The sequence below is a fragment of the Branchiostoma lanceolatum genome, chromosome 2, assembly GCF_035083965.1.
Source record: "Branchiostoma lanceolatum isolate klBraLanc5 chromosome 2, klBraLanc5.hap2, whole genome shotgun sequence".
Lineage (NCBI taxonomy): Eukaryota > Metazoa > Chordata > Leptocardii > Amphioxiformes > Branchiostomatidae > Branchiostoma > Branchiostoma lanceolatum.
In genome coordinates, this window is record NC_089723.1 from 19,170,872 (window position 1) to 19,198,870 (window position 27,999).

A 27,999-nucleotide genomic window follows, 5' to 3' on the forward strand; every position below is an offset into this window, starting at 1 on the left:
GTCAACATGACGTAAGGCAACATATACATGACCTGAGAAAAAACGACCCGTTTGCGCTCAAAGGGGACAACAGTTTTGTCCAGTGATCTACCTTAAACTTTAGGTACAGCCCCATACTAAAGATTGAGGATACTGTTCTCGTCGTGCTTGGATCGTCCGCTTGCCGTAACTGAGAACTTATTGAACATTGTCTTTTGATGTGTACCGCATTTGGGTAAATCTTTCTTGTATTTGCTTTCACTGTCGAATTTTACGAGGAAGGTGTGGACATCATGGCATGTGCTGTCAATGCCTACGAATGCGCCCTTAACAATTCCGTCTAATATGTTAACGTTGGCAGTGACAACGACTCTTGCACCTACTGCTATTGACAATATCTCTCTAGAGCCTACTGTTTCACTTTTTTTTGGAGGGTGTTAGATTTGTGAGACCTGTTACTGTTTTTTCGTGTCTCTGTGAAACACCCTGGAGGGGAGTTCAGTCAGGTCCTGATGGGTAGCATGGGTCTGTTTAAAGATTATCCTGATTTTGAGGATTTTCATGTCACTATCTGCGCAAGAACCTTTTCTTACTCTCATCTACGAAGGACTGTGGTCCACATCCAGTGTGGTATACAACTGCATTTTACAAACCACATAAAGCTTAGTATAATGCCTTCTGTAGTGCCTGCTGCTTGCACATTTCCTTATATTCATCGTTTTGACTTGTCCCACACAGGATCAGACCTTTCCTGTGTTTGTTGATATAAGCTCCGTCCCAGCCGGAGTGTAGTTTGGCCGGTGGTTTTTGAGGTCAACAGAGAGCATCAATCTAATTTGCACAGGCCTGCTGACAAGCAGGTGTTGCCCTTTGATATAGGTCGACAAAGGGTACTTAAAAATGTAATTATAAACAAGCCTATTTCACCACTTAATTAGACCCTAATTACAATTTCATACGTCTTTATTTGTTAATCATTACCTCAATAACCTACCTGCCCAAAACAATGCAAATTCATCAAACCCTACCCGAGTTATTCGCCTCCAAAGGTAACATAAAAAAGGTCTACTGCAGTTCTAAGCAAGCCCCTAGGGGGTCTAAACTTACATCACTTACTCCCTGCCCCAAGAGCTGTACACCATTTAAAAATCGTTACCATAGCACTTGTATGAAATTTGACTACAAGCTTTCGGCGAATTCATAAACTTTCCTCATTTATTATGCAAATTATCGTCTTATTTACATGACAAGTATTCAGTTATGTAAAGCATCACCGAAACTATCCACATGCCATAAATTATGATAATCCGTCAATCCCTGCTGGAGTTATTCGTCTCCAAATGTATTAACAAAAACGCCAACTGCAGTTCCAAACGAGCAGCTAGGGGGCCTTAATTCCCACCACTCACTTGCCGTCCGAGAAGCTATATACTACCAAAAAATCATGAACCTGACGCCTCCAGAAAATTTGGCCTCAAACGTTGAAGCTCCGCTGCAGTACCTCAAATACCCGATAGGAGGCCCATTATCGAACATGACCTTCCTCTTTGACATCACTACCTATCCACGAAATATCATGCACAACCGCCAGTAGCTCCTCGAGTTATGCTGGCGACATACAAACTCTCACACACACAAAGCCTGCTGCAGTTCTGTAGGAAAGCGCCAAATAAATCATTTTTAAACTTGACCTCCGTTCCCACAATCTCTTCCAAACTGCCAAAAATCATTGAGATCCATCAACGTTTCCGTCACTTTTTTTGCCTACATACAAACACAGAGAAATTAAAAGTCCGCTGCAGTATTGTTGGAAAACGACAGGTGAATGATTTTTTAACTTGACCTTCCTTTGCACAACCACTACACACCTACCAAATATCATGAAGATCCATCAAAGGTTTCCCGAGTTATGCTCTTGACATACATACAGACCCACACAACAGCCGGCTCAACCGAAAACATAATCTACTCCGAGTTCCTCGGCGAAGATAATTATTGACACACCATTAAGGGTGGGATAGAAGTGGAGCCGTACCTTTTTCAGATCGTACGGCAATATTGATGGCGGGACACACCAACTTGGTAGATATCATCGCGTCGCGTTTAGCACGATATGCCACCTGCAATTGTATTCCAACTTCGATATTTGTTTGATATTGAGTCTGCGTGACGTAACTTACCCTTTTTGACAACTGTCTTAATGTTCACAGTTACCATAATCTTCGAATAGAATGATGAAGTTTCCACACCGATTAATTCAATCGCCCCAAACTCCCGAAGAGAGTACCTGTGTCCTGTGAACCAGCCATGAAAACTTCCAGCCCCCTTCCCCTCGCAAGGTCAAAGTGACATTTACATACGTCTGAACAAACCATAATTCAGGGAACGATGATAATTTTTCCCAGAAATCTGGGTGTGTTCGCTAATCACTGTCTAGCTTTAACACCACCCGACGGTAAGAAAGGTTGCGCTTTGAATGGTTTGGGGCAAATTCATTACGATGAATTTGTGTTTTTAGCGAAGCCTTAGGGGCGAGCTTAATAGTATATTTTACGCCCGATTTGCAAGAATTCCCAGAATTCCACAGGAATTTCAGGAATCCGTCCGGCCAACTCTGTGGATGCCCTCCTGTCACTTGATACCCCATCAGCACGTCTGGCATCCAAGCACTCAGCTGTCGATGACAGATGACCTACTTTTACGTGGTGTCCGATTTCGTACTGCCGGGAGTGTGTCAGGGAGTTCACCGAATCTAGTATTCTAGCTTTGGAAAGGGTTTGCACATCCCAGTTGATCTATCATCACAAGAACGTGCTAAACATCATGCCTCCCACCAAGAAACCTCTGTGAAAACCAAAGCTTGAGGAGATTCAAGCCTATAAAGAAAGGCAAAGTTTTGAACGGAACGATAAATAACTTGGGTTACCGCTTGGGCAGTCTACACTGAACGCCTTACGGGGAGGGGTGCGGTGTCGGAAAAACAACAGTAGCTCCTCGAAAACACATCCTACAGAGCTATAATAACAACCAAAACGATCATAGGAGCCCCAGCAAACCGATTTTCTAAACTTCCGACCTAGTTTCTCACTCCACCTATCCAACAATGCCAGAGAAAAAGGCACTACAACGGGAGTGTACTACGGCCTTTCCATATATGCTAGGAACTCGAGTTACATGGTGCCTTTCTGATTTCTAAGTGCGTTTTATATTTTATGGCAGAACTAAGATCTAGAGTGCTACGCTGGTACTTTCCTTACAGGGAAGTAAGATCAATCCAGATGCCTTCGCTATGGCAATAATTTTTAATTGCCACACTTATTCATACTGTTTACGTTTCTGCAAACGTTCGTGAGAATGTCACATGTTATGAGAAAAGAATCATTGCATGGCGTTCTAAAGACACAACACATGTCACCCAAATCATGCCTCGAGGTGCCCGGCCCATTCACACCCATCTTCTGTCTTTCTGCGTTACTAGCAATTATCTTCAAGCAGATGTTTGGGGAAACTAAATCGTTACGTCTTTCTAGCTGCCTCTTTCTGTTCTATTTGCGTGCCACTGCACCACGCATTTCTTCGCAGAATAACACTAAGTACAATGTGTGTACATGGAAAATATTACACGGTGTATTCCATATACAGTAACTCTAGCGCGCGGGTAGGAGCGCGCGAAGGCCGGAGAGCGATCCAACCCGCGGTCGGGCTGGGACCGGTTAATGTCACTTTATGGCATAGTATGGACAACAAACATTTCCATGTGAAATACGCCAGCAGCGGTTGAGAAGATTTGTTGGCCTGAAACTAAAAATTGTAAGAACAGCAGTTTCATCGTCCGAAACCGGTGTTCACTGAATTTTCGACAACCCGCGGCGCATGCACTGGGTGCACGCCAAGTACATTGGAAGCCAGCGTAAGCGCGGCGGATACCGTGAAATACGGACGAAACAAAAGTTCAACAAACAGATTTACGATGAATATGGAGACCAGCTATAACAACAGACAAAAGGTTGAACTACTGTTCCCTTCAGGAGGCATAGCATCGCAGTATCTAAGAACCGCGCTTCTTCTTAAGCAAGGGTGAGTTTGTCAATTAATTACAGACAGCTCAAACGTACACACTCGCTATGCACAGAGTGTTAATCTTAATACCGTAAGCGTATTACTAACAGCAAAAAACAGATGGAAAGTATAATCACACTCTTTGTCACCACGTCCACGGCAGGTGGTTTGTAGACTGCAAGGACGAAGCTTGTAGCAACTGTTCTTCTGGGAGCAGGCAGACGTAGACGCGGACTTCTCATATGAGATAGCGTCCCCGATAATGATATCTGACAGTGGCAGTGACGAATATTAATGAACTAAACGTCATTAAACCTGTTGAACATGGGCGTAGGGCGGTGTGCACTATGAAGCCTTCTTTTGGCTCGTCGCCATTTGGGACATGGGAACTTTTCACAGTCGAATATTTTAATGTTTTTGTAAAAAAAAAGGAGCATTCATTGTGTTGGTTTACAGATGAAGCCTCGTCATTGAAATGGCTTATTGCCATTGAAGCTGTTTTTTAAATCGTAACACACTTGGTAGTGATATTAATTCTACCTCATGCAGGAAAGACAGTTTTTTACATGTCAATAAATCGATCAATTAATTAATCAATCAATCAATCTCAAGGCAAGACATTAAGATGACCTGTATCACTGACATCTTAGCATGGGTGCGTTTGCTTGTCTTCAGCTTTTCATGTGTATGTCGCATGTTTTGGGGGCAGGCGCCTGTTGGTCGGCCCCAGAGAAAACTAGGCTAAACTGTGATGATCTGATGAACCCTCAAGGGCGGGATGGGAGGGGAGCCGTACCTTTTTCAGGTCGTTGGACATGACGAAAGTACTAGTACGTGCCAAATTCTTCCATATTATAGCTTGGTAAAGTGGAGCACATTTAAATAGGTATGAGTGATTATGAAGCAACTGTTTTGACAACGTTATGCCTCTCATTACCATATGATAGGTACGATAAGCATATTTTCGTGTCATTAGGTGACACGAACTTAAACTTTAGCGACACGTACCAATTTGGTACATATTATCACGTAGTTGGGCACGATGCCATCTGCAATTACATTCCAACTTCGATATTCGTTTGATATTGAGTCATCGTGACGTAACTTACCCATTTTGACAACTAAATGTCTCCAGTTACCACCATCTGGGAATATAGAGACAAATTTTCCATCCCGATAAATTCAATTGCCCGCAAGAGCGTACCCGTATCGTATCATGTGGGCCATCTATGACAACAGCCAGTACACCCCCGTCCCCCCGCGAGGTCAGATGTGACAGTTACTAACGCGTGAACAAATGTTAATTAATTGTTCCCGAAACCTGGGTGTGCTCGCTAATCACTGTCTAGCTTTATTAAAACCATATTAGAAAAAACAATGTCTAACCAAGAAGTTTCAAACTTTCCTTTTAATTGATAGGGCACTTGGTACGTATTTGAAAACTGAAGACCGTAATATTATATTGTTCATAGTCCATGGGCCAAGCAGGTTTTTGGTACCAAACAGAGGGACAAAGGGTGACTTACTTTTTTGAAAAGGTTTATTCCTCTACTTTATAATTATGCATGATAACAATGTCAAATGTCCAGCTTTTTAGGAATTATCACGTGATATGGTGACGTCATTAAAATGGACCTCAATTTTTGGGACTTAATTCAGAGGACTGGGACAAAATATCAAACATCAATGATCTTCGGTGAAAATCGGTTTGTAGGCAAAAGATACCACAGGAATCACGAAATAGTATGTTTTTGGTTGATATTTTAACTCTATAAGAAGCTATGAGTCTTTGAAGTCCATTTTTTGGGGTAATTTTGTGTAAAAAATGTATTTGTTTACTTTCCAAAATCAGGCATATATTTGGGCTACCTTTGGGGTCTTGTGTAATACATAATGTTAATAGGCCATATAATTTTCTGCATTTTGGGCTTTGAACCAGCAAAATCCGTCAAAAATATCAGGAGTTATAAGGATTTTAAGAATTACACCCAACGGCCATGTTATCAAATCGCCGCAAATATGGCAATGCATCATGGGTAATTTTAAGAGGGTCTGTCTGTAATTATACCTTGTAGCAAAGGACAAAATGTCGATTTTTTAAAAATTTTGGGTGGTGGTAAGGTCTTGGTCTAATTGTAGAAAAATGGATAAGTTTTGCGTTGACTGGTGGTCACCGGTTGCCATGGAAACGGTCATTTTTTTAAAGATTGCGAATTTCTATCTGCAAAGGCTCAATCTCGTCGAGAATAACTAACACCATCTTTGGCCTACAGAAACGCCACCTAATTAACATATATTCTACATACCTGTAACATATACTTAACACTTGATTTGAACAATAATTAGATAAATTTGCATAATCTTGTTTTGATTGATTTTTGACATAAAGGCATTATTCAGGAATTCTTAGCGCTACAAGGAATATTCATGAATTTTCATGAACGTTCATGAATATTCATGAATGTTCATGACCGTTCATAAGGATGAATGTTCAGGATATTCATGAACATTCATGAACGTTCATGAATTTTCATGAATTTTCATGAATTTTCATGAACGTTCATGAATATTCATGAATTATCATGAACGTTCATGAATTTTCATGAATTTTCATGAATTTTCATGAATTTTCATGAATTTTCATGAATGTTCACGAACGTTCATGAACATTCATGAAAATTCATGAATATTCATGAATGTTCATGAATGTTCATGAATAGCCTGAATATTCATGAATGTTCATGAATATTCAGGCTATGAATGTTCATGAATAGCCTGAATATTCATGAATGTTCATGAATATTCAGGCTATAAATGAACATTCATGAACGTTCAGGATATTCATGAACGTTCATGAAAATTCATGAATTTTCATTCATGAAAATTTATGAACATTCATGAACGTTCATGAATATCCTGAATATTCATGAATATTCATGAATATTCATGAGCGTTCATGAATATTCAGGCTATTCATGAACATTCATGAACGTTCATGAATATTCATGAATATTCAGGATATTCATGAACGTTCATGAATTTTCATGAACGTTCATGAAAATTCATGAAATTCATGAAAATTCATGAAACTTCATGAATATTCATGAATTATCATGAACGTTCATGAATTTTCATGAATTTTCATGAATCTTCACGAATTTTCATGAATTTTCATGAACGTTCATGAAAATTCATGAACGTTCATGAATGTTCATGAATATCCTGAATATTCATGAATATTCATGAACGTTCATGAATGTTCATGAATAGCCTGAATATTCATGAATGTTCATGAACGTTCATGAATATTCATGAACATTCATGAAAATTCATGAACATTCATAAACGTTCATGAACATGAATTTTCATGAATGTTCAAGAACGTTCATGAATATTCATGAATATTCATGAATTTTCAGGAATGTTCATGAACGTTCATGAATATTCATGAATATTCATGAATGTTCATGAACGTTCATGAATATTCATGAATATTCATGAAAATTCATGAAAATTCATGAAAATTCATGAAAATTCATGAAAATTCAGGAATTTTCAGGAATGTTCATGAACGTTCATGAATATTCATGAATTATCATGAACGTTCATGAATTTTCATGAATTTTCATGAAATTTCATGAATTTTCATGAATTTTCATGAACGTTCATGAAAATTCATGAACGTTCATGAATATTCATGAATATCCTGAATATTCATGAATATTCATGAACGTTCATGAATAGCCTGAATATTCATGAATGTTCATGAACGTTCATGAACATTCATGAAAATTCATGAACATTCATGAACGTTCAATAACATGAATTTACAGGAATGTTCATGAACGTTCATGACTTTTCATGAATATTCATGAATTTTCAGGAATGTTCATGAACGTTCATGAATATTCATGAATATTTACCTTCGCCGAGAAGGTTATGCAGAGGGTAGCGTTTGTGTGTATGTATGTAATGTACAGCATAACTCGAGAAGGCTTGGATGGATTGTCTTGATATTTGGTAGGTGGGTAGGTCTTGATGAGACTAGGAAATGATTAGATTTTGGGTCCCCTAGCGGCTTGTTATGGTACTGCGGCGGAACTTCCTGTTTTGATATCTCGTGTTCTGGACATGCTATGGAACTGATTTTTGAGTGGTAGATAGCTCTTTGGACAGAGAGTAAGTGGTATGGGTTTGGCCCCCTAGCGGCTTTTTTGGAACTGCAGGAGCAGGTTTTGCATCTGACTTTGAAAGGGAATAACTCAAGAAGGGCTTGATGGATGGCAATTATTTTTGGTAAGTAGATAGCTTGAGTGATGATGAACATGATTAGATACTTTTTATGCAAATCATTATCTAATTTGCATAATTAATGAGGAAAGTTTATACATCCGCCAAATTCCATGATAGGACTCTGAAACATGTGACATATGTAAGTGAGGAAGAGAGAAATATTAATTGATATGAACTATGTAAATGAAGACCTCATTTGCATAATTAATGAGAAAAAACTTTAACTCAAGATGGCCTTGATGGATGGTCATGATTTTTGGTATGTCGATAGCTTGTGTGATGCTTAGAATGATTGGCCGATAATTATGCAAATCAGATTCTAATTTGCATAATTGATGAGGCCCCTTAAAAAAATCTGCTTTGTGCCATGATATGACTATTCAAATTGTAACTGAGGAAGAGAGGAATGTTGAAGATAGAAAATATGCAAATGTGGGCCTAATTTGCATACTTAAAGGAGAAACTACTATAATTCCATACTGGTAAATGACGGAAATTTCATGCATTTGATACTTTTTTTGTGGCGTCGGGAATTTATGTGAATGTGAACATCGTTGGATAAAATTATGCTGATAAGGGCCTCATTTGCATAATTGATGATCAATATTAGCATCGCCTTCTTTGTTAAGCTCATACTTTGTTAAGCTCATACTTTGGACATGTCATATTTTAAGACAATCAACTGGACCAGGTATGATTTATAATTGATAAGAAATACTCCTAATACGTCAGTCACAATGGTTAAAATCATTTGGCGAAGGTATGAGGTCGTGGAACTCTAGTCATGAATGTTCATGAACGTTCATGAATATTCATGAATTTTCATGAATGTTCATGAACGTTAATGAATATTAATGAACATTTCTGAAAATTCATGAACGTTCATGAACATTCATGAAAATTCATGAACATTCATGAACGTTCATGAATATTCATGAATTTTCATGAATGTTCATGAACGTTCATGAACATTCATGAATATTCAGGCTATTCATGAACATTCATGAATGTTCATGAATTTTCAGGAATGTTCATGAATGTTCATGAATTTTCAGAAATGTTCATTAATATTCATTAATGTTCATGAACGTTCATGAATTTTCATGAATGTTCGGGAATGATCATGAATGTTCGGGAATGATCATGAACGTTCATGAATATTTATGAATTTTCATGAACGTTCATAAAAATTCATAAATATTCATGAATGTTCATGTATTGTCAGGAAATGTTCATGAACGTTCTTGAATATTCATGAGCCTGACTTACCTTTTGTCATGTAAGTGAGTATGCTATTCGTGTCATTTAGCATTATTGAAATATAAATCTTCCTTATTGATTGTGCACATTATGCAACCATGTCGTTGGTCTTCATTAACGTACCTTACAGGTCGAAATTTATGAGAATTTATTCGTCCCTTTTTCACTTATCCAACTAAATAAAATAACTTATCCTTCCTTGTTGGAAACGTAAAGATAGACCATGTGAAGGTTAACATTCTGCATTTGCTCGCAAATGTTGTCCCTCTAGTTAGGTGGCGTTTCTGTAGGCCAAAGATGGTGTATTCTGGACGAGATTGAGCCTTTTCGGATAGAAATCCGCCATCTTTAAAAAAAATGACCGTTTCCATGGCAACCGGTGACCACCAGTCAACGCAAAACTTACCCATTTTTCTACAATTAGACCAAGACCTTACCACCACCCAAAATTTTTTAAAAATCGACATTTTGTCCTTTGCTTAAAGGTATGATGACAGACAGACCCTCTTAAAATTACCCATGATGCATTGCGATATTTGCGGTGATTTGATAACATGGCCGTTGGGTGTAATTCTTAAAACCCTTATAACTCCTGATATTTTTGACGGATTTTGTTGTTTCAAAGCCCAAAATGCAAAAAATGATATGGCCTATCAATATAACGTATTACACAAGACCCCATAGGTGGCCCAAATAAATGCCTGATTTTGGAAAGTAAACAAATACATTTTTTACACAAAATTACCCCAAAAAATGGACTTCAAAGACTCATAGCTTCTTATAGAGTTAAAATATCAACCAAAAACATACTATTTCGTGATTCCTGTGGTATCTTTTGCCTACAAACCGATTTTCACCGAAGATTATTGATGTTTGATATTTTATCCCAGTCCTCTGAATTAAGTCCCAAAAATCGAGGTCCATTTTAATGACGTCACCATATCACGTGATAATTCCTAAAAAGCTGGACATTTGACATTGTTATCATGCATAATTATAAAGTAGAGGAATTAACCTTTTCAAAAAAGTAAGTCACCCTTTGTCCCAAGTGGCTATTTTGAGGGACCTGGCCCATGGACTCTCATGGTTACAGAGTTATAGCTGACCAAAGTTGCCCCCACCCACCTCTATAGTATATGTATAGGCACATTAAAAAAAAAATCAATGTCTGACCAAGAAGTTTCAAACTTTACTTTTACCCACACGGAAATCCGTACCTAAAATGCATGCGTAATAGAAATAACTTCTTGAGTCCCTACTCACGCTGTATGAAACGTGACCGCACTCTGTCAGAAAATCATCGGGCCTCTCACCTTCATGAGGCCGAAATTCTTACCGCGGATGTCCGATTCCATTCATTGACAACACGTAAGTGTTTGTAGTAAAACCATTTCTTATGATACTTGTCTATCTCGATAAATAACATTCAATTATAACAACTAACCATGTAGCGAAAGAACATGTACTATGTAGCGAAACAACTTTGTGCCATGTAGCGAAATAGCATATGCCATGTAGCGAATCGACTGTGGCGAACTGACAATGTAGAGAAAGAACCGGTTATCTCTGTGGTACGTCCATCATATACTAAGCTAATTATAATGAAAACTCATTAAGATTTTCAACTTGCTTATCACTATATCATATAGACTGTTATTACCAGACAGATTTCTACTATATGAAACATCTAAATAAACTTCAACTCTTTTCAACGAAGAGTTCCTTTATAAACATGGCTATTGTTACAAGTCAATGCCTGAAATTAATACATTGTATATATAGTGAGACTCAGCATCAATACTAACAACTTGCGTGCCAAGCCAATGAATTTTTATGAAGCGCCACCTTCTGTGCTGTATACTGATTACTTTTTTTGCCATAAGTCATACTATACAAATATTTATTGACACAAAAAAGGACAGTGACTTTTGTAAGGTCTCTTACACGTAAACGATAATGATACTAAATCCACATTTCGAGTTTAAGGTATTGTTTACGCTACTGATTCTAAGGTCTATATGATATAAAACATCCTTTGATATGAAGAAATCTTTATTGACACGACAAAAGTACAGCGACTTTCGTAAGGTCTTCTACAACTATACATGCAAACAACAAACAATGGTATATAAAATGATTAACCTAAGTACAAGTATATGAATACTTCAACATGTCGAGATTAACGTATCACTTACATTACTAGTTCTAAGATCTCAACATTCTTTGATATATTTACCTATTTGTACACAGTAAGGGTTGTCACCTTGTATGTAGGGATCACCCCCTCATGGAATGTAATTACCTTCGCCAAGAGGGTTATGTTTTAGCTGATGATGGGAATTTCATACTTGCGCCATTACGAATCTGAGTAAGGGTGAACATAATTATAGATGTAAACCATACAAAACAGGGCCTCAATAACATAATTTATGGGGAAATGCGACAATAGCCTTCATTGCCTAGATAAGACTTATATACTTTGAACAACTCGTGTTATTTGGGTAGAGAAGATGATCAACTGAGCTAATTCATGTAAATGAGGACCTCATTTGGATCATCAATAGTAAACATTCATAATACGTCACTCGAAAAGGTTAATATCATTTAATTTAGCGAAGGTAAGAGGTGGTGGAACTGTAGTTGAATTTATCTAAAGGATGGAATGTATTAGATTATTTTGAGCAAGTGGAAACTGAGATGAACATCTTCAATATCATTTGGCCACAATGGACAAAACCTGTGGTCACAGGACATTTTTTTATACCTTCCGATTTCTACGTTCAATCTATGACAACAGATTCTTATCTTTGTGATTTCTCTGTGAACTTCAAAATTATGCATGTTACATACTCTGGTGTCCTAAACATTCTATAACGTGTTCAAAAGTTTACTTTATAGATCATCAAATGATTCCAAGAATGTACTATAGTGCAGAATTACGAATGATATACAGATTAGGACATTATTTGCATCATTAATGGCAGAATGCTACAATTCCAGTTTCCGAAATGATAAAACTTTTCCTTGCCTAACCTCCGGCAAGCGGGGTCAGGCCAATGTTACAAGATTAATTGTTTTTTCAGAAAAACAACATCGTGGAGCACTGTTTGTTGTTCTATTAGCTTACAGAGATGGGTTGGAGTCCAGCAACGTGATTCCGATGTCACATGTCAACATGGCGCCATCTGGAGTGTAACCTTGGCAGGTGTAGGTGCCTGACAGTTCAGGGGTCATGCCGTCTATATTCAGCTCGTGGGTCAGGCCGTACGTACGTACGTGGATACCCTTGTTCTGCGGCAGGGATCCGTCGTTCAGCAACCAATGGGCATCGTCCACTTGAAAATTTAAACGATAGGTAGTCGTGAGCAAGACCTTTTCCACAGCATTACGTTAGTTCTGTGTCGTGTTGCCAGTATAGGCAGTGTTCTAACACAAATATCTTCGTTCCGTGCCACGCCCATGCAAGGATGCAGGGCCCTTATGTATGATACAATTGAGCAATTGAGGTTGTTATTTCACGACATGTAGTGACAAAAAATCAAACAGATGCATTTTTTTATTCGTCTTTAACTTGCCTGTTCCAGTAGAATGAAACACTCCTTTGACTTGACTTGATGTCACCTGTACTAGCCTATATCTAAATGCCCTGTGACTTCCTGACACATAGATGTAAGGGACACACCTTCTCCGTTGACCTCCAGAATGACCGCTTGCCCCCTCCGGGCCACCGCTGAGGCCCCAGACCTGATAGTCGGGTCGGTGAGGGACAGCTGCCTCTGTATGGGGTCAGCCTCCCGCCGCTGGTCCATGATGTAGACACCCCCATTAGATGCTGGAGATAAGAGACATTGTATATAGTTGCAACTTGAAAACGATGTATAAAAATAACAGCAACAGTGTATACTTCAACCACTATACTAGTAAGAGTTATCGATGGTGTAAAACTAGATAATGCAGAACACTCATCTTGGTCGACCACAACGTGGTACTGGTGATCATACAACATCTCATTAATGCTGATGGTGCATTTAATTTTTGAGTGATGTACTCGATCAACCCTTTTTATAGCGCAACATAGCATTCAATTTGGTTCTATCACCGAAGGCAAACCAATATCGGCTATCATGCTGATATTTGGTCTTTTGCAATACCCCTGTCCAGTTACCTCTGTAACGTAGTTTATTAAATAAAATAAATAAAAATTAAAAATACATTTATGTACAAATACACTGTATCACAGAGCCTTATATAACCGTACCTTGCCATTGGACAGCACTATTCTGTTGGTTCACCTCGTTTATGTGTTGGGTCTTCGTGACTAGTGTAAAGACAAGCAGAATAAAGGTTCGCATTCATGAAACGCCATGCACGTGCTACGACTAAACATCACCTCTAGCTCAAGACATTCAGGAAAATATCATTGACTACCTACATTTTGTGCTTGGACTAAACGTTTCAAATCCCATTTTGATCCGACCTTTTCTAACACTACAGATACCTAAGCTACATGTAGCGCAAACGATAAGTGATCGAATTAAGAACACTGATCCGTTTCATTTCTGATGGAAACGTGTTTCAATTGATAAGTGAGGTTTGTACTATGAGCATTCATTTGGGTCTTACATTGGCAACCAGGTATCATTGATTTTCACATCAGAGGAATACATTTTCAGCCATAGCAAATCATTCAGTCTGCCGATGCATAAAGAAACATGTAGTTGAAATGTTGTGATAGGGTTTTTTTTGGAAATAAGTGGAGAAGATTTCAGGGTCTTGTACGAACCAGTTGTGTGGGTGAAACGATGTGTTTCTCCGTGAATTTCCTGACTGTAGCCTTTGCTGTCCAATTCACTGTGAATAGTTGCGTTGTCAAGGCTTTTCTCTTCCAGCAGTACGCTTTTGTTTAGGTCCAGTCCTTCTTCTGGAATATAAAATGTCACTTTTGTAATGATGGCCAGTGTTGTACTGGATGGCAATGGGACAACACCCGTTGCCTCGCAAAGAACGACTGTGTTTAAAATGCACTGTATGTTGTTTATCTTGCAACCTGCATGCCCCATGTACAGTTTACAACAAGAACCTTCACCCCGTCGATGTGATTGTCACGAAACAAATAACCTAGGGGTTCTATCAATAATGTTTTACAATTTGCCATTTTTTAGAAGAAAGATGATTGCACAATGCATGTACGACAGCTGTAATAAAGATTGAGAAAACAGTGTAATACCTTGCAGAAGGTCCGCCAGGTGTGCCTGACTCTCATTCTGCCTCAGAGCTCCGCAGAACGTGTAGAAGTCAGGCTCATCACGTGACTGTAGCAGGTGAATAATGCGCCTGTTCTTCTCCTCACGTGTGTCTGCACTCGACACATAGTCACTCATGGCGGTAGTGAACACCTGTAATTGAAAAGGCAAACAAACTTATTCTAACACAAAAGTGAAATGCCAACTGTTGGAAAACATACCATCTGGTAAGTGCATGGCAAAGAATTATTGTTGTACGCTGAATGTTATAAGCAGTTTTTCTCCATTTCGCAATGCAAACCACGTTGTATAGAACCTCTTCCCGGTTTCCTTGAATGTTGTTTTGATTTATTCTATGACTTTTGAGACCTTTACCTTTTGCTTGGAGAGATGGGCCAATGTTACATCGGGGTCCATCTTTTCAACCAGGACAGTTTGATGTCGCATCAGCTGCTCCCGACGGTCAACAGGTAGTCCTGATGGTGAAAAAGAAAATAGAATTCTTCATCAGGACAAAATGTCAGTTATCTACTTTTCAAACTCCTGTACGTGCGTCTGTCTTGTTTCAATAACCGTCAAGATATATCATATACATATACCTGGTCCTTCCAAGGTGTCTGCTAGCCAGTACAGCTTCTCCTCCCTCCTAAGTGCAGCGCAGTATCCTTCAAAGGCATCATCCTCCCCAAAGATCAGGTTATCCAGTAGCTTCTCGTGACGGTCTTCTCGAGTACGTGGCCTAAAACACATGCATTAAACGTGATCTATCGAAGTTACTGATAACACTGGTGTGATTGCTAGCCATACTATAAAATGTATACTTTCGAATAAAGAGAAGATAGAAAAAAGACTGCTGACAGAAGCTCTAAGAGATAACTTTGTTGGGGTTTAATGAGAATCAGCGTTGAGTTGGGCGTTCTATGGTATTGGGAAATAAGAATATGCTGTCGTGATAGCACTCCCCTAACAATCCAGCAGATAACTTATCATAATCAATACATACATTTGGGTTCTATTTTCTAGAACATTGAGCATTCTCATAACTTTAAGGTGCATGTCTTACTTTTTGATGGCGCTCATGCCGGTTGGGAGTCGCACGTTCTTGGAGGCCAGGTACCCTGTGATCCTGTCAGGATTTTGCACGTGTTTAACAGCGTCAGGTCGGTACAACTTCAGCATCTCCTGATGATCCTTTCTCATACTCATAGCTGCAATAGCCATTCGACAATATTTTCTCACAAGACAATGATGTTATGAACAGCAACAATGACGAAAACCACGACAAGCGTCTTTACAAATTAACGAAAAGATGACCATTGTGAAAAAGCTGATATGTGGAATTGAGGAACCTGACATCTCAAACATATTTTTATTGGTTGAAATTTACCATCTAGTGTAAGAATGTTATCAGTCCTTGTAATAGGGTGCATTGTTAATAAGTTGGTCACCTTTGTAGGGTTTGGATTCCGTCCGGTCGAAACAGGTCCAACAGGTACAGCAGGGGCAGTATTTCCCACACAGCCCTAGCCATAGACAGCAGCAACAACACTGGGTAAACGGCAGTAAGTATTGAAAAACATGAAATAAGGCTTCCAGTTTTACATGACTTGACATTAATTAGTTACCATACACTGTCAATTACAAGAAGAGAAAGTTAGTAATTAGGAAATCACGTCTGCAGTAAACTATCTAAAACATTGGTCTTGTTCGTATAAAGCACCATGCGAGTTTTGTGTGTCTTTATGTCTTAATCAAGACGTAACGTTTTAAGGCACACGTGTGTCTTCAATGTTATCTCAGCTCAAGAGCTTACGGCTCAAGAGAAAGATGTTAAATGCCGCTTCATACGTCTTCCTAAGCTGTCATGGGCATTTGAAGAAAAGCTGGCAACTAGGCAGTACATCTGCCACTTAGTCAGGGTCACTGTCCAGATCCCCTTTCATTTCTTACATTTTTCCTACCTCTGTGTGGAAGTGTATGTATCGTGTACGATATCAACTTCGGAAAATATGAGGCATTTTAAAAGGTATTGTTGGACCATGATACAACATCGAACTGTATTACATATTATTAGACAAACTTATAGACTGAGAACTAGCCCACCAGTAGGAGCAGCAACAGAAGAAGCACGATCAGCAGCGGGAGTAGCCAGGCAAGCAGTTGGCTGGTGGATTCTGCCGATCTGGCCCCTGGGTCGCCGGATCCACCCCGGTTATCTCCAAGGGTCGTCCATGGACCCCATGTGCCTCCGGAGCTCCTCGCACGAACCTGGGAAGAACAAGGGATATCAGGATGCCGTGCCCTTAGTAAAAAGACGGAGATGTTGGGAAAGGGATTGACAGGCTCACATCTGCGGGCTGTTTACAGAGTAGAGGACATAGAAAGCTTGAGGAAGAGTTTCCCTAATTGTTTATAGATATTACATAAGCCAGGTTTACTCTGTAGCAGCAATGGCTTCCTGTAAAGCCAGACGTGTGTCTGGCATACTACAAAAACGGTGTTAATGAATTACTATTTCACCTCAGTTTCCCTTTAAAACTGCCCGATATACCTGGATCTAATGTATGTAGTCATCCCAGCAGTTCATCACATTTGTGAACATGTTCACGGCGCCATTTTAACAGTCTTACCCGGTATGTGTAACCCCCAGAGCCGCTATTCAAGCCATCAATACGCGCCGTTCTCTCCCCAGGACCGACATCGAGGGTCCTCACGTCTCCTCCGTCCTTCGGGATAGCCTGCACCTGATACCCGGCGATATCATCATCGTCACTACCCAGGGGCGGGTCCCAGCCTAGCACAGCGTAATCGTCCCCACTGTCTATCAGCCTCATGTTACTCACATAGGATGGAGCTGGAAAGAACGTGGTACAGTCTTCAGGTAACCGGTCAACGTATCTTTTGGTTGATATCATTAAGAATCCTATGTATCATCTATCACAATCACCTATCATCATCTATCTACATTTGTATCATCATCTATCTATCTGTCTGTCTGTCTGTCATAAAATCTGCTAGCTCATGCACATGTACATTGTTTGTCTCTACACAACAAGGCGAAACCGGGTTTCCAAAGGTACCCTGGATAATTGTTCTTAAAACTATGAAATTCCTAAATGTGTTGAATATATTTTTAACTTACAGGTCGTCCAATTGCTTTGTTTTATATCATGAACAAATACGAATTATGGAAATAGAGGGCACACTGGGTGGGTGAAGAAATTTTGTTTTAATAATGGTGTTTTGAGAGTGCATATGGTAGATGGCTAGCCTGGGTGCCATCCTCGTTAGTTCACGCTAAGTAGATCTCTTGCTATGCACTAGTATGGGGGTGAGCCTGAACTAATGGGGAAGGTACCTAGGCTGTCCTGGTAGATGACAAAAAGGTGTTTTCTAAATTCTGATTGTGTCAAGCTCTCGTCAGATTTGATCTAATCATCTGATTGTCCCTGTTTCTGTAAAGTACCGTTACCTCCTGAGTGAAGTTCTGCTGAGCTTCTTGTCCTGCCGTAGATGTTTGATATTGAGCACTGATAGGCGCCGCTATCTTCCTCTGTCAGGTCGGTGATCTGAAGCGATGCTGTATTACCGGAACGCGTCATCCTGTACCTGCCTCCTTCCGCCAGAATCTGCATAAAACAGTTACTTAACCCTTAAGCTGCCAGGTTTTTTAGCCAAGTAAAAATCAAAAATGTTTGACCCCTGACCTCCCTCACGAAACCCGCGAAACACCCGGCGGCGCTAACTCCCCTAACTTCCCGGCTTCGCGCGCTACACGCACGCAAAGCTGTTTTGTTCTGGGGAATACCCTATCCCGGTTATAACCGGGTCCAGCACACAAGGCATATTTCGATATATCGAATGTTTTGGTACGAGAGTTCCCATGTATGCAACCAAGTACTTCTTCTTCTTAGCTGCATATGTTTCGGTAGTCCGTCGGAGGACGAAGAAGAACCGTTGGCTGTGTACAAGAAAACTCTAATATAACATGATTTACCAACCTGATGAAACTCTTCACAAAGGTCATTGGATTGTCTTTAAGCATCTCGTAAAGCTATGGTTATCAGACACTGAATTCTTTTGCATGTCTGTGATGTTTTCCCTATGATTTCACTATTCTTGTTCATTTCACTTGAATGTTGTGATGTTTTGAAGTATGGACTACGAACCTCGGCGTTATGCAGCCAGACGACATCCACAGGCTCTGTGTTGTTCCCAACATCCCAGACGACGTTCCACGTCACCGACTCCCCCAGATCTAGACGATGGTTCTGATCAGACAAGTCCTTTATGAAGAGAGGTCCAGCTGCAGAGGGTACAATAAAGGGTTAAGAGAAAAATCATATTCTCTTTAGACTGCTGTACCTACCGGCGTCAGTAACGGCACAATATTGACTGTGATGTTTAGGATACTCTTCACATTTCCTTACCGTTCTTTGTTCAACAGCTAAGCAACAAACTTCTAGGTGTATATAGTTGCAAACAATTTGCTTACTGGCTGTCCAGTAATGAAATACTACATGTGGCATTCAATAACAAAGGAAACATTTTGTAATTTGAGAAAGCAAAATTGATAACACTTAGTAATTACGTACAGTGCAGTACTAGTAGTAAATGTGAAGAAAATCACTTCCAGGGTTAATTGACGTATGACGTAACTAATTACCATTGAGGATGAGTTGAGTTTTTTGTGATTGTGAACCCAGACTGTTGGTAGCGGTGACCTCATAGAAGCCTGCGTCTTCCGGCTTGACGTCAGAGATGACCAAAGCTCTGTTCCAGGTCTCCATGGTCAGTCTATCAGCTGGTGGCATAGCAACCTCATTGCCTTGTGCGTCCAGACGCCGCCACGTCAAGGTTGGAATGGGGCTGATGAAGAGCAGAATCAATATGAGAATACAGTCAATAGAAGTGTAGTTCCATTGAAATGGGTGGGTGGGTGGGTGGGTGGGTGGGTGGGTGAGTGGGTGGATGGGTGAGTGAGTGAGTGTGTGGGTGTGTGAATGGGTGGGTGGTTGTTCGCATGAATGGATGGGTGGTTTGTTTGGGTGGGTCGCTGTGTTATTAGTGGGGTTGTCGGTGTAAGTTGGGAAGCATAAAACACGTCTGTTGAGTGAAAAGGAAATCTAGCTTTTCACATCTATTAATGCTATTATTTTACATTCGATGCAATGATCAATGTAAAATATGTACAAAACTATATCTATTACATCTATCATTGCACGTTCTATGCAATGCAATCTGTGTGCTGGTAGGAGGGTGCGAATGTGAAGAAAAAGCCTCACTTTCCGTAGGCGAAGCCCTCCATCAGGACGGTGTCACCGGTTACGGACGATATCGAGTCCCCCTCGTCAAGAACCAAGTTTGGAGCCGATTGGGGCGGGGCTAAAGATAAAGAATACCTCAATTTACCAATCTACTCGTGCCTTAAATGTTTCCGCTGCTCACACTGGCAAAACGCAAGGGATCATAAGGAAACTACTACTCAAATGGGAGGTTGTTGAAAATTGTTTTGACTTGAAATTGTCAGTGCTTAATTGAAAGAGGTTAAACCAATAGAAATGTGTTGCCGTCTGGCTTACAATATCTACAGCGAGATGCAGATAATTCTGTCCTTCATAATCAAGTGCTATTACAGGACATCATGGCATCAACAAACTCAACCATGAGGATGAGACAGTGACGCCGTGGATCTACGTACTCTGCGCTGCAACCGAGAGTGAGACTGTTGGGCTGAGCTCACGTAAGGGAGACGTCGCGCTCAAAGACAGTCGCACTACACACTGGTAGCTACTTGAGTCCCCCGGTTCTACCTGGGCGAAGTACAAGTCTCCCGTCTTCATAGACACGTACACCCGCTGGTCTGTGCTCGTGAAAGCCGGGTCAAACGAGCCTGACTCGACCCAGAAGAACATGAGACCTGCAAATGAGCGAACAAACAAGGCACATCGTTCACTGCTGTGTTAGAAGCTTACCGAGCCACTGGCACTAGCACTAAGCTATCATGTCCGTTGCCTCTGGTTGGGAGATGTTCGAAAAGAACGTACACGCAGATGAGGGATTGATCGTTTGGGAGAGCATTCAAATTGGAAATAAATTGCACAAGGCGATTTTTAAGATTGCCATGGCAAACTTGACGAGATAAATTATGTACTATGTGACAACGACGATACTGGTTATGTTAACGGTCACCATATATAACGACATGATAATAGTGACACAACTTTTGAGCTTATCAACTGCTAAGATTGATTAGCAGTCAATTAGTAGATACATTTCTTAGTTTGCCAGTTAGTTAGGAAAGACTGTTAATTAGGAAACAACGACTTTAATAGCACCTAGGCAAGGGGCATGAACTCAATTCATCAATGTCTGAGCGTCCCGTACCTGGATATGCGTCTGGTTTCTGGCACCGGAGCACCGCGCCTTCGCCCTGACGTCCGGATACAGGGTCACGCGGAGCCGGGTCAAACGCGTCCGTATCTGAGACAAAAAAACGTCACGCTTTTAGTAACGCTGTGTGAGGGTAAGAACTTTGCACCCCACTGACAGGTTGCCAGTATATTGCCTTCATGACATGTACTTATCGCCATCATTAAATCAACAAACTGTGAACAGTACAATTAAAAAGTGTCAGTGTAATTCGTGAATACTTTCATCAGGTTAGTGAATGACTAAATAGCAAAGTTTTTTATTCGCAACCAAGTATAGTACACGAGCCGACGTTGGTGAACAATACCTATAAATGTAACAATACCTTACGCTTGGAACTGCATTGTTAGCAGTAACACCTAGTTTCCGTGCACTGTGGACCAGTCAGTATTGCCCGATGAAGATGACAGACAGTCATCGAAACGTCGGCTCGTGTATATGATACTTGGTTGTGGATAAAGAAGTTTGCTATTCTGTATAATGTAACATAGCTCGACTCACAGGCAAATGTGAGAGCAGTCCGTCTGCTGATAACCTTGCCATAATCGTTCTCTGCCAAACACTGATAGTCCCCTTCATCTTTGCTCTTCTCTGGGCTCTTGATGATCAACGTGCCGGCGTCCAACTCGTATGGCGGTTGTCGAGAATTCTGTCACAAAAGATTACTATGGAATGAACAACATACAAAACTACGGACCACCGACTGAAGAACCGTATAAGTTGAACATCGATCGTGGGTTTTACAATAGTCAATAATCTGGAATTCCAATTTCTACTAGTGGAATCTAGAATCCTACTAGTAGGATTCCAGATCCTACTGGATTCCAATCTGTACTGTAACATACTAGTATATATATATATATATATATATATATATATATATATATATATATATATATATATATATATATATATATATATATATATATATATATATATATATATATATATATATATATATATATATATATATACATATACATATATATATATATATATATATATATATATATATATATATATATATATATATATATATATATATATATATATATATATATATATATATATATATATATATATATATATATATATATATATATATATATATATATATATGTTAGTGCTGCGTACCTAAACACGGGACCTGAACTGGACATGTAAAAACGTTTAGATTCAAGTCCAAAAAAATCCCTAAACGTCTATAGAAACAAGTCCTGACTTACAAAATATACCTCTGGCTTATACTCTCCTTTTTGTTCTCAACCATGGATTTTAAAAGCTTTTAAAACCTTAGAAGTTAGATCGTGAAATTTGCGCTGCAAAAATGCAAAAACCTTGCTATTTTTGTGTTGATCATTGAATTTTGTGTTTAGTTGACTAACTTCTGCATGTAACGTTTTAGTTTTCAAATTGCATGTTAAATCTATGCCAATATGCAATTCTATATGTAGCCGAAAATCTACGACTCTATGTGTACCGCTGTAAACAGAAAGATGATTGTGGATGTCCTCACCAGAGCTAACAGTTGGCGATCTTTTCTCCAAGTGTAAGTGACCGGCTGTTCTCCAGTCGAGTTACACGACAGTCTGACCTCCGGGGTCGGAGTGAAGGGGTCAAATATCACATCGTCCGGTTTGACGACAAAACGGGCTGCCATGAGCTCGTCTTCTCCTAGAATCACTATAGATATATTGGAACAAGATGTATCTATTTTCATCGTGTACTATAGATATAACGAATGATGAGAATGCACATCTCAGTGGGTCACAAGTTTGTAAAAACTCAATTTGCGTCAATGTGAAATCCACAGGTACAAGTGTTTATTTTCTACTTCAAACAACGGGGAATCGTAGTAAGTAATTGAACCTAGGAAATTACGTAAGACATGCAAGGGGCAATCTTATATAGAATTGGGAAATGGTCCATACTGCAAACAGTATACAACAGTTAATTTGTCAAGTTGAACTGGATAAATTTTTAAAACGGTCGAATTTTCAGGTACCATCCACTACCTTTCGTCTGTGATTGAGAAAGGTAGTGGATGCCAGCAGAAACGTCTGACCGTTGTCAAAATCTATCCAGTTATTGAGTAACTATTATCTTGTTTAACATTCATCGACGTCTCATACCATAATTCTAGGACTAGCACTACACCTAGTTTTAGAATTATCTTCTGTTGGTCTCACAAGAATTTGTACCGGCTGTTTACGGCTGGTATGAATATTAAGTAAAGACACTGGCACGGTTTATACACGCTTTTCCAAGTACACTCAGAGGACACTTCGAGTACTCGGAAATGCGTGTGATGGAAACCAACTTGGAAATGCGTGTGTAAACCCAGCCACTATAGTGCTATTGTTCTGGACAGGTAGGGATACGCATTACAGCTATGCAACAGCGCCTGATCCACTAACCTGCTTGTGTTAGCCTTGTGCAGTGGAGCAGGACGACTGCTAAAAGCCAGCCCATCAAGGTGCGTAAGAGGCAAGCCATCCTAGAACATGGAAAAAAAATCTACCTTTAACGACTCGCAACTTCTGACGTGAACAGTGTTAACCCTTAATCCAGTACCCCTTGTCTGGCGGCAAATTTCTATCTTCATGCTAACCTTTAATACCCCCCCCCCCCACGCCCCAGCGACCAACACCACTACAAACATTACAAGATCGGTCGGTCGGTACCTAAAAAAGGAAGGTTTGATGAGATAGTGTCATCGGGTATCGGGTAGAGCCGTCACTATCGTACGGCCGGTGTGAGAAATGGCTCTCAGTCGTCATAAAATGTGACTTCAACTGAAAAGAATGGCAGATTAACATTTAAAACCCATAAGCTAGATATACATGTAGAATGCAACTTATATAATATTCATATGCCTGTTGTCTTTCCTACAACATGTACCATCATGAGTACATTCACTTACACACACTTGTTGGTGTGGTAGCCTCTACCGGGCTCTGTGGGGCGCATCACCGACGATGTGCATGGTAGCTTGACTTTGCTCCTCTTCAAAACAAGCTCACTACGTACACATAGGATACATTCCACCTGCGCTTGCGCATGTCTTGTGTTGACCTAATTTTTTTTCTCAGGGCATTGTTGTAAGATAGATTATCAATAGCGTGCCCATCACGCAAGCCTTAGTCTCAGGTCACGCACATTTCTGGTCGAGATCTCACTCCTCTCTACATTACACTCCATGGCTACGCTGTTATTTGCATTTCAAGTTATTCTCAGCCCTTCATCAGCTAGAGAAGTCTGCTTGAAGCTATTTCCCACCCATCCAACCCTAGCCCCCAAGGTACATTCCGTTAACAACACATTAAACAGAAGACAGATTGTTATCAAAAAAACCTAAAAATATAGGTCCGTGTCAGTTGGAGACGACCTCTTCTATTGTCTGTAAAGGTCACTGAACTCTGTAGCGTCTGGGTGTTCCCTAATGCTACAAATAATAACCGTATTTGTGAACCACTGTCTCTGGGAAATAATGGACATGTCTGGGTCAGGAGTGCCGATGGCGAGGGGTGGGGATGTTTCCGCATTTACACATCACTATATTGATAATAATAGTATAACGTTATAATAAGTAAATATCATATACAACTAGTGGTGTGGATCTAAACCCGAGTTTAGGTTTAGGTTCGGACTCGAGTCCAGAGGTTTAGGTTCAGGTCCGGACTTGAAAGTCCGGACCTGAACAATAATTTTGGAATATTTTTTCATGTTACATGTAAAATTGCATATTGGCAGATATTTTACATGTAATTTGAAAACTATATATACCGAATTATATACAGTCAGTAATTAACACACAAATTCAGTTATAAACACAAAAACAGCAATATTTTTCTAGTGCAAATTTCACGATTTAAGGAAGGTTTAAGATGGTTTAAAACAAAAGGAGTGTATGAGTGAGAGAATTTTTTTCAAGTCCGGACTTGTTTCCAGACGTTTAGGTTTTTTTGGACTTGAACCTAAACGTTTTACAAGTCCGGAACCGGTCCGGCCGGACCGATCCGCACCACTATATACAACATAATCGATCTGTGTTTATTGATATGGGCCATGTTCCTGATACAAACCATCAGTACAAATAGATATTAAGTAAATGAATAGAACTGTTAGGGTGACCTATATTTAGAGCGACAATGGTCGTAAGATTGTCCACTGGGTGGGCCTTGGATGTATACGAATTTCAATTCTTCATTGTATACAAGGCTGTGCAGATGTCCTTCCAATATTACCCCTCCCCACCGCCCCACGATTATCTGTGGTCCACCAAGCAATATCTAACAGGTGGCATGGAGATTTCCGTTTGTCACTTACGAAGACAACAGTAAACACCAACGACAATAATGATGCACTGACGAAGACAGAACACCTGCATATACTGACATGTTATAGTTGATTTATACATGAGATGTCAGAGGTGACCCGGTCACCCTGAGTCAGTGCGTGACTGTCTGTCTGATAACACGGCCACAAAAAGATGTTACAAATAAAACCTGAAAATACCCAGCTTGGCTTGCCAAACAACCTGTCACGATGAAGTGCTATAACCACTTGATTTTCCAAAGAAAAGGTAATGTTGAGAAACAAAAGCACCTTCATCCCATCTATTCACATTCATTCACCAACAGCAGCAACAACATTTCTTCAACATTTGTAACGTTGCAACTTCTTCTTGTTCGTCTCCCGCCCTGACTACGTGACTGTGTGAAAATGGTATGTCCTGTCATGGATCCTGTACACGAAACTTTGCGTGACAAACAAAAATGTTAATTTAAAAGCCTGTCATTTGAAACGAATTGATAAATTTCATATTGTCCTCAATCATTTTATGTGAAGAGCGCACACACTTTATTGGATGCAACATAAAAATTCATTAAAAAGCCACAAGCAGTACGTTTATACTGAGCAGAACTTTTATGCCTACCATCATCATTGACAATGTTATAGTCTGAAGTGGCCATTCATGACGACGCCGGTAGATGTTTCTGTCTCACATACGTATCAGCCTTTTGACAATACCTCGTGAAGTAAGTGTAGATCACTGCATTTGCCATCGGCACAGAATCGACCTTATTGTACGCGCGCGCGTGTGTGTGTGTGTGTGTGTGTGTGTGTGTGTGTGTGTGTGTGTGTGTGTGTGTGTGTGTGTGTGTGTGTGTTTGAACAGATTAATAGGATTACAAGGATACGAATGCCTCCCAAAGGAACAGCGTAGTGTTTGTTTTGTGTCTTTTCAAAGGCCAGTCTGAAACAGACTTGATCTGATAATGCCATGCCCATGCTGTTGTTCTCAAGAACATAGACTGAGGTCTCATCTTCAAGGTCAACAGTGGCCAGCTGATTACCACCACTGTCTAAAAGACAACATCAATATAACGTATATAGGGATCTATTTACATATCTCAGATGATACTTAAATATAAGAAGGAAATGTTATAATTCCATGTATTTTCCGTTGACGCCAGAGCGGCATTTTAGATTTAGATGTATAAAGAAGACAACAGCCTTCTTGTGCTGACAGAGTTATTCATGCGGTGTGTTGGCGTTGGTAATAGGAGACGGGGCAGCGACCTGTTACATTCCCCCAGGTTATCATGAATATTCCAAGAGTTGTTATATTTACGAAGAAAGGCAATCGGCAACATTTGATTGAGGCGCACTACGCCTTCCTAGTCGTCGCTACAAGCGGTTGAATTCTAAACACTTTTGTCAGAGAGAAGCGACAGGTATTAAGGGGGAAGTATGCCAACAACCCTTGCTGTGAATGGTTGAAATCCAAACAGAAGGGTTTTAAGAAACTGTTTCCCTTCGGAATGACAAAAGGTGTGCAATCCCGCGTGAACGGGGATGGTTACCAAAGCGTCCTGTTTTGCCCACGCACGTTACCGTCCAATTACTTAGAATGTAACGTTAACAGTTAGTGGATTACTCGTGCTTTAATTCAGCGGTGGTATTTGGAGTGGAGTACTGCAAGTTTACCCTAAATATAATGGTATAAACTGGACGTGAAGGTCTACAATTATATATCTCCAACCTCTTGAAGTTGTAAACATATGTCGTGGTAACGTTACGATGGCCTAGTGCGGTTAGAGTTGTTGACTTCTGAGACCCTGGCAGCTGAGCTAGGTTCGAATGCTTTACAGGTCCCGCTGTTGCGTCCCTGGGAAAGGCACTTAACACCAAATTCCTCACTCGAATTGGGTACTAATGAGTTTAGCTTCGGCTAGGGACATCCCGATTCTGAGGAGACACACACCTCGAGCACGTTAAAGAACCCACCATACTTATCGAATTGAGTAGGATACCATACCGGAGTGAGTGGATCAAATAAATCTGTCTGGATATGCAACTTGAATGTACTCTTCCTTTCAAACCAGGCCATATGCATGTTATGCCATGAGGCGGTTTACCGGATATGCAATACAAACAAATACAATCTACAAACCCTACTTATGCAAGTCACGATCTCGGGTATAGACCACGCAGAGCAAATGTTCATCGCTAACATTATGAAATATAGCACATAGATTATCACATCAGAACAGAAACAATTGATAGGTCGCAAACCTCAATGGCGGCTGTGTTCCCACCTTCATTAAGATCCTCGTCGTAGTGAAAGGACGGTACACTGGCGGCGGTCGCATGCGCAATGCGTTAAATCATCCTCTCACAATCCAGGTGTTGAGACCTATTTTTATCTGAAGGAGTAGTCTTACCG

At 40.1% G+C, this 27,999-nt stretch overlaps 1 protein-coding gene across 2 annotated transcripts; it reads right to left on the reverse strand.

The window, feature by feature from the left end:
- Window positions 1-11,625: 11,625 nt before the first annotated feature.
- On the reverse strand, window positions 11,626-27,998 carry LOC136427746 (uncharacterized). Of its 2 annotated transcripts, XM_066416884.1 has the most exons (21): window positions 27,849-27,993; window positions 23,684-23,763; window positions 22,783-22,949; window positions 21,768-21,915; window positions 21,222-21,317; window positions 20,536-20,754; window positions 20,120-20,219; window positions 19,501-19,703; window positions 19,004-19,140; window positions 18,307-18,463; window positions 17,465-17,688; window positions 16,938-17,102; window positions 16,283-16,382; window positions 15,898-16,042; window positions 15,434-15,573; window positions 15,210-15,310; window positions 14,819-14,987; window positions 14,375-14,512; window positions 13,850-13,909; window positions 13,274-13,423; window positions 11,626-12,926 (listed from the first exon to the last, which is right to left on the reverse strand). In XM_066416884.1, exons 1-21 carry the CDS (start codon window positions 27,923-27,925, stop codon window positions 12,715-12,717), a joined length of 2,988 nt encoding a protein of 995 aa, XP_066272981.1. In that variant the 5' UTR covers window positions 27,926-27,993; the 3' UTR covers window positions 11,626-12,714. The 2 variants fall into 2 exon arrangements, with proteins under 2 accessions (XP_066272981.1, XP_066272982.1); XM_066416885.1 differs by lacking the exon at window positions 13,850-13,909 and having other exon boundaries at window positions 27,849-27,998.
- Window position 27,999: the final 1 nt, after the last annotated feature.

What these genes read in the sequence shown, in the direction of transcription:
- LOC136427746 (XM_066416884.1), bottom strand. Translation starts at nt 27,925, where the DNA reads ATGCGACCGCCGCCAGTGTACCGTCCTTTCACTACGACGAGGATCTTA. An exon ending in GGAACACAGCCGCCATTGAG is followed by an intron (nt 23,764 to 27,848) that starts GTTTGCGACCTA and finishes TCCATGTTCTAG; the next exon opens with GATGGCTTGCCTCTTACGCA. An exon ending in GGCATGAGCGCCATCAAAAA is followed by an intron (nt 15,574 to 15,897) that starts GTAAGACATGCA and finishes CATGTGTTTTAG; the next exon opens with GCCACGTACTCGAGAAGACC.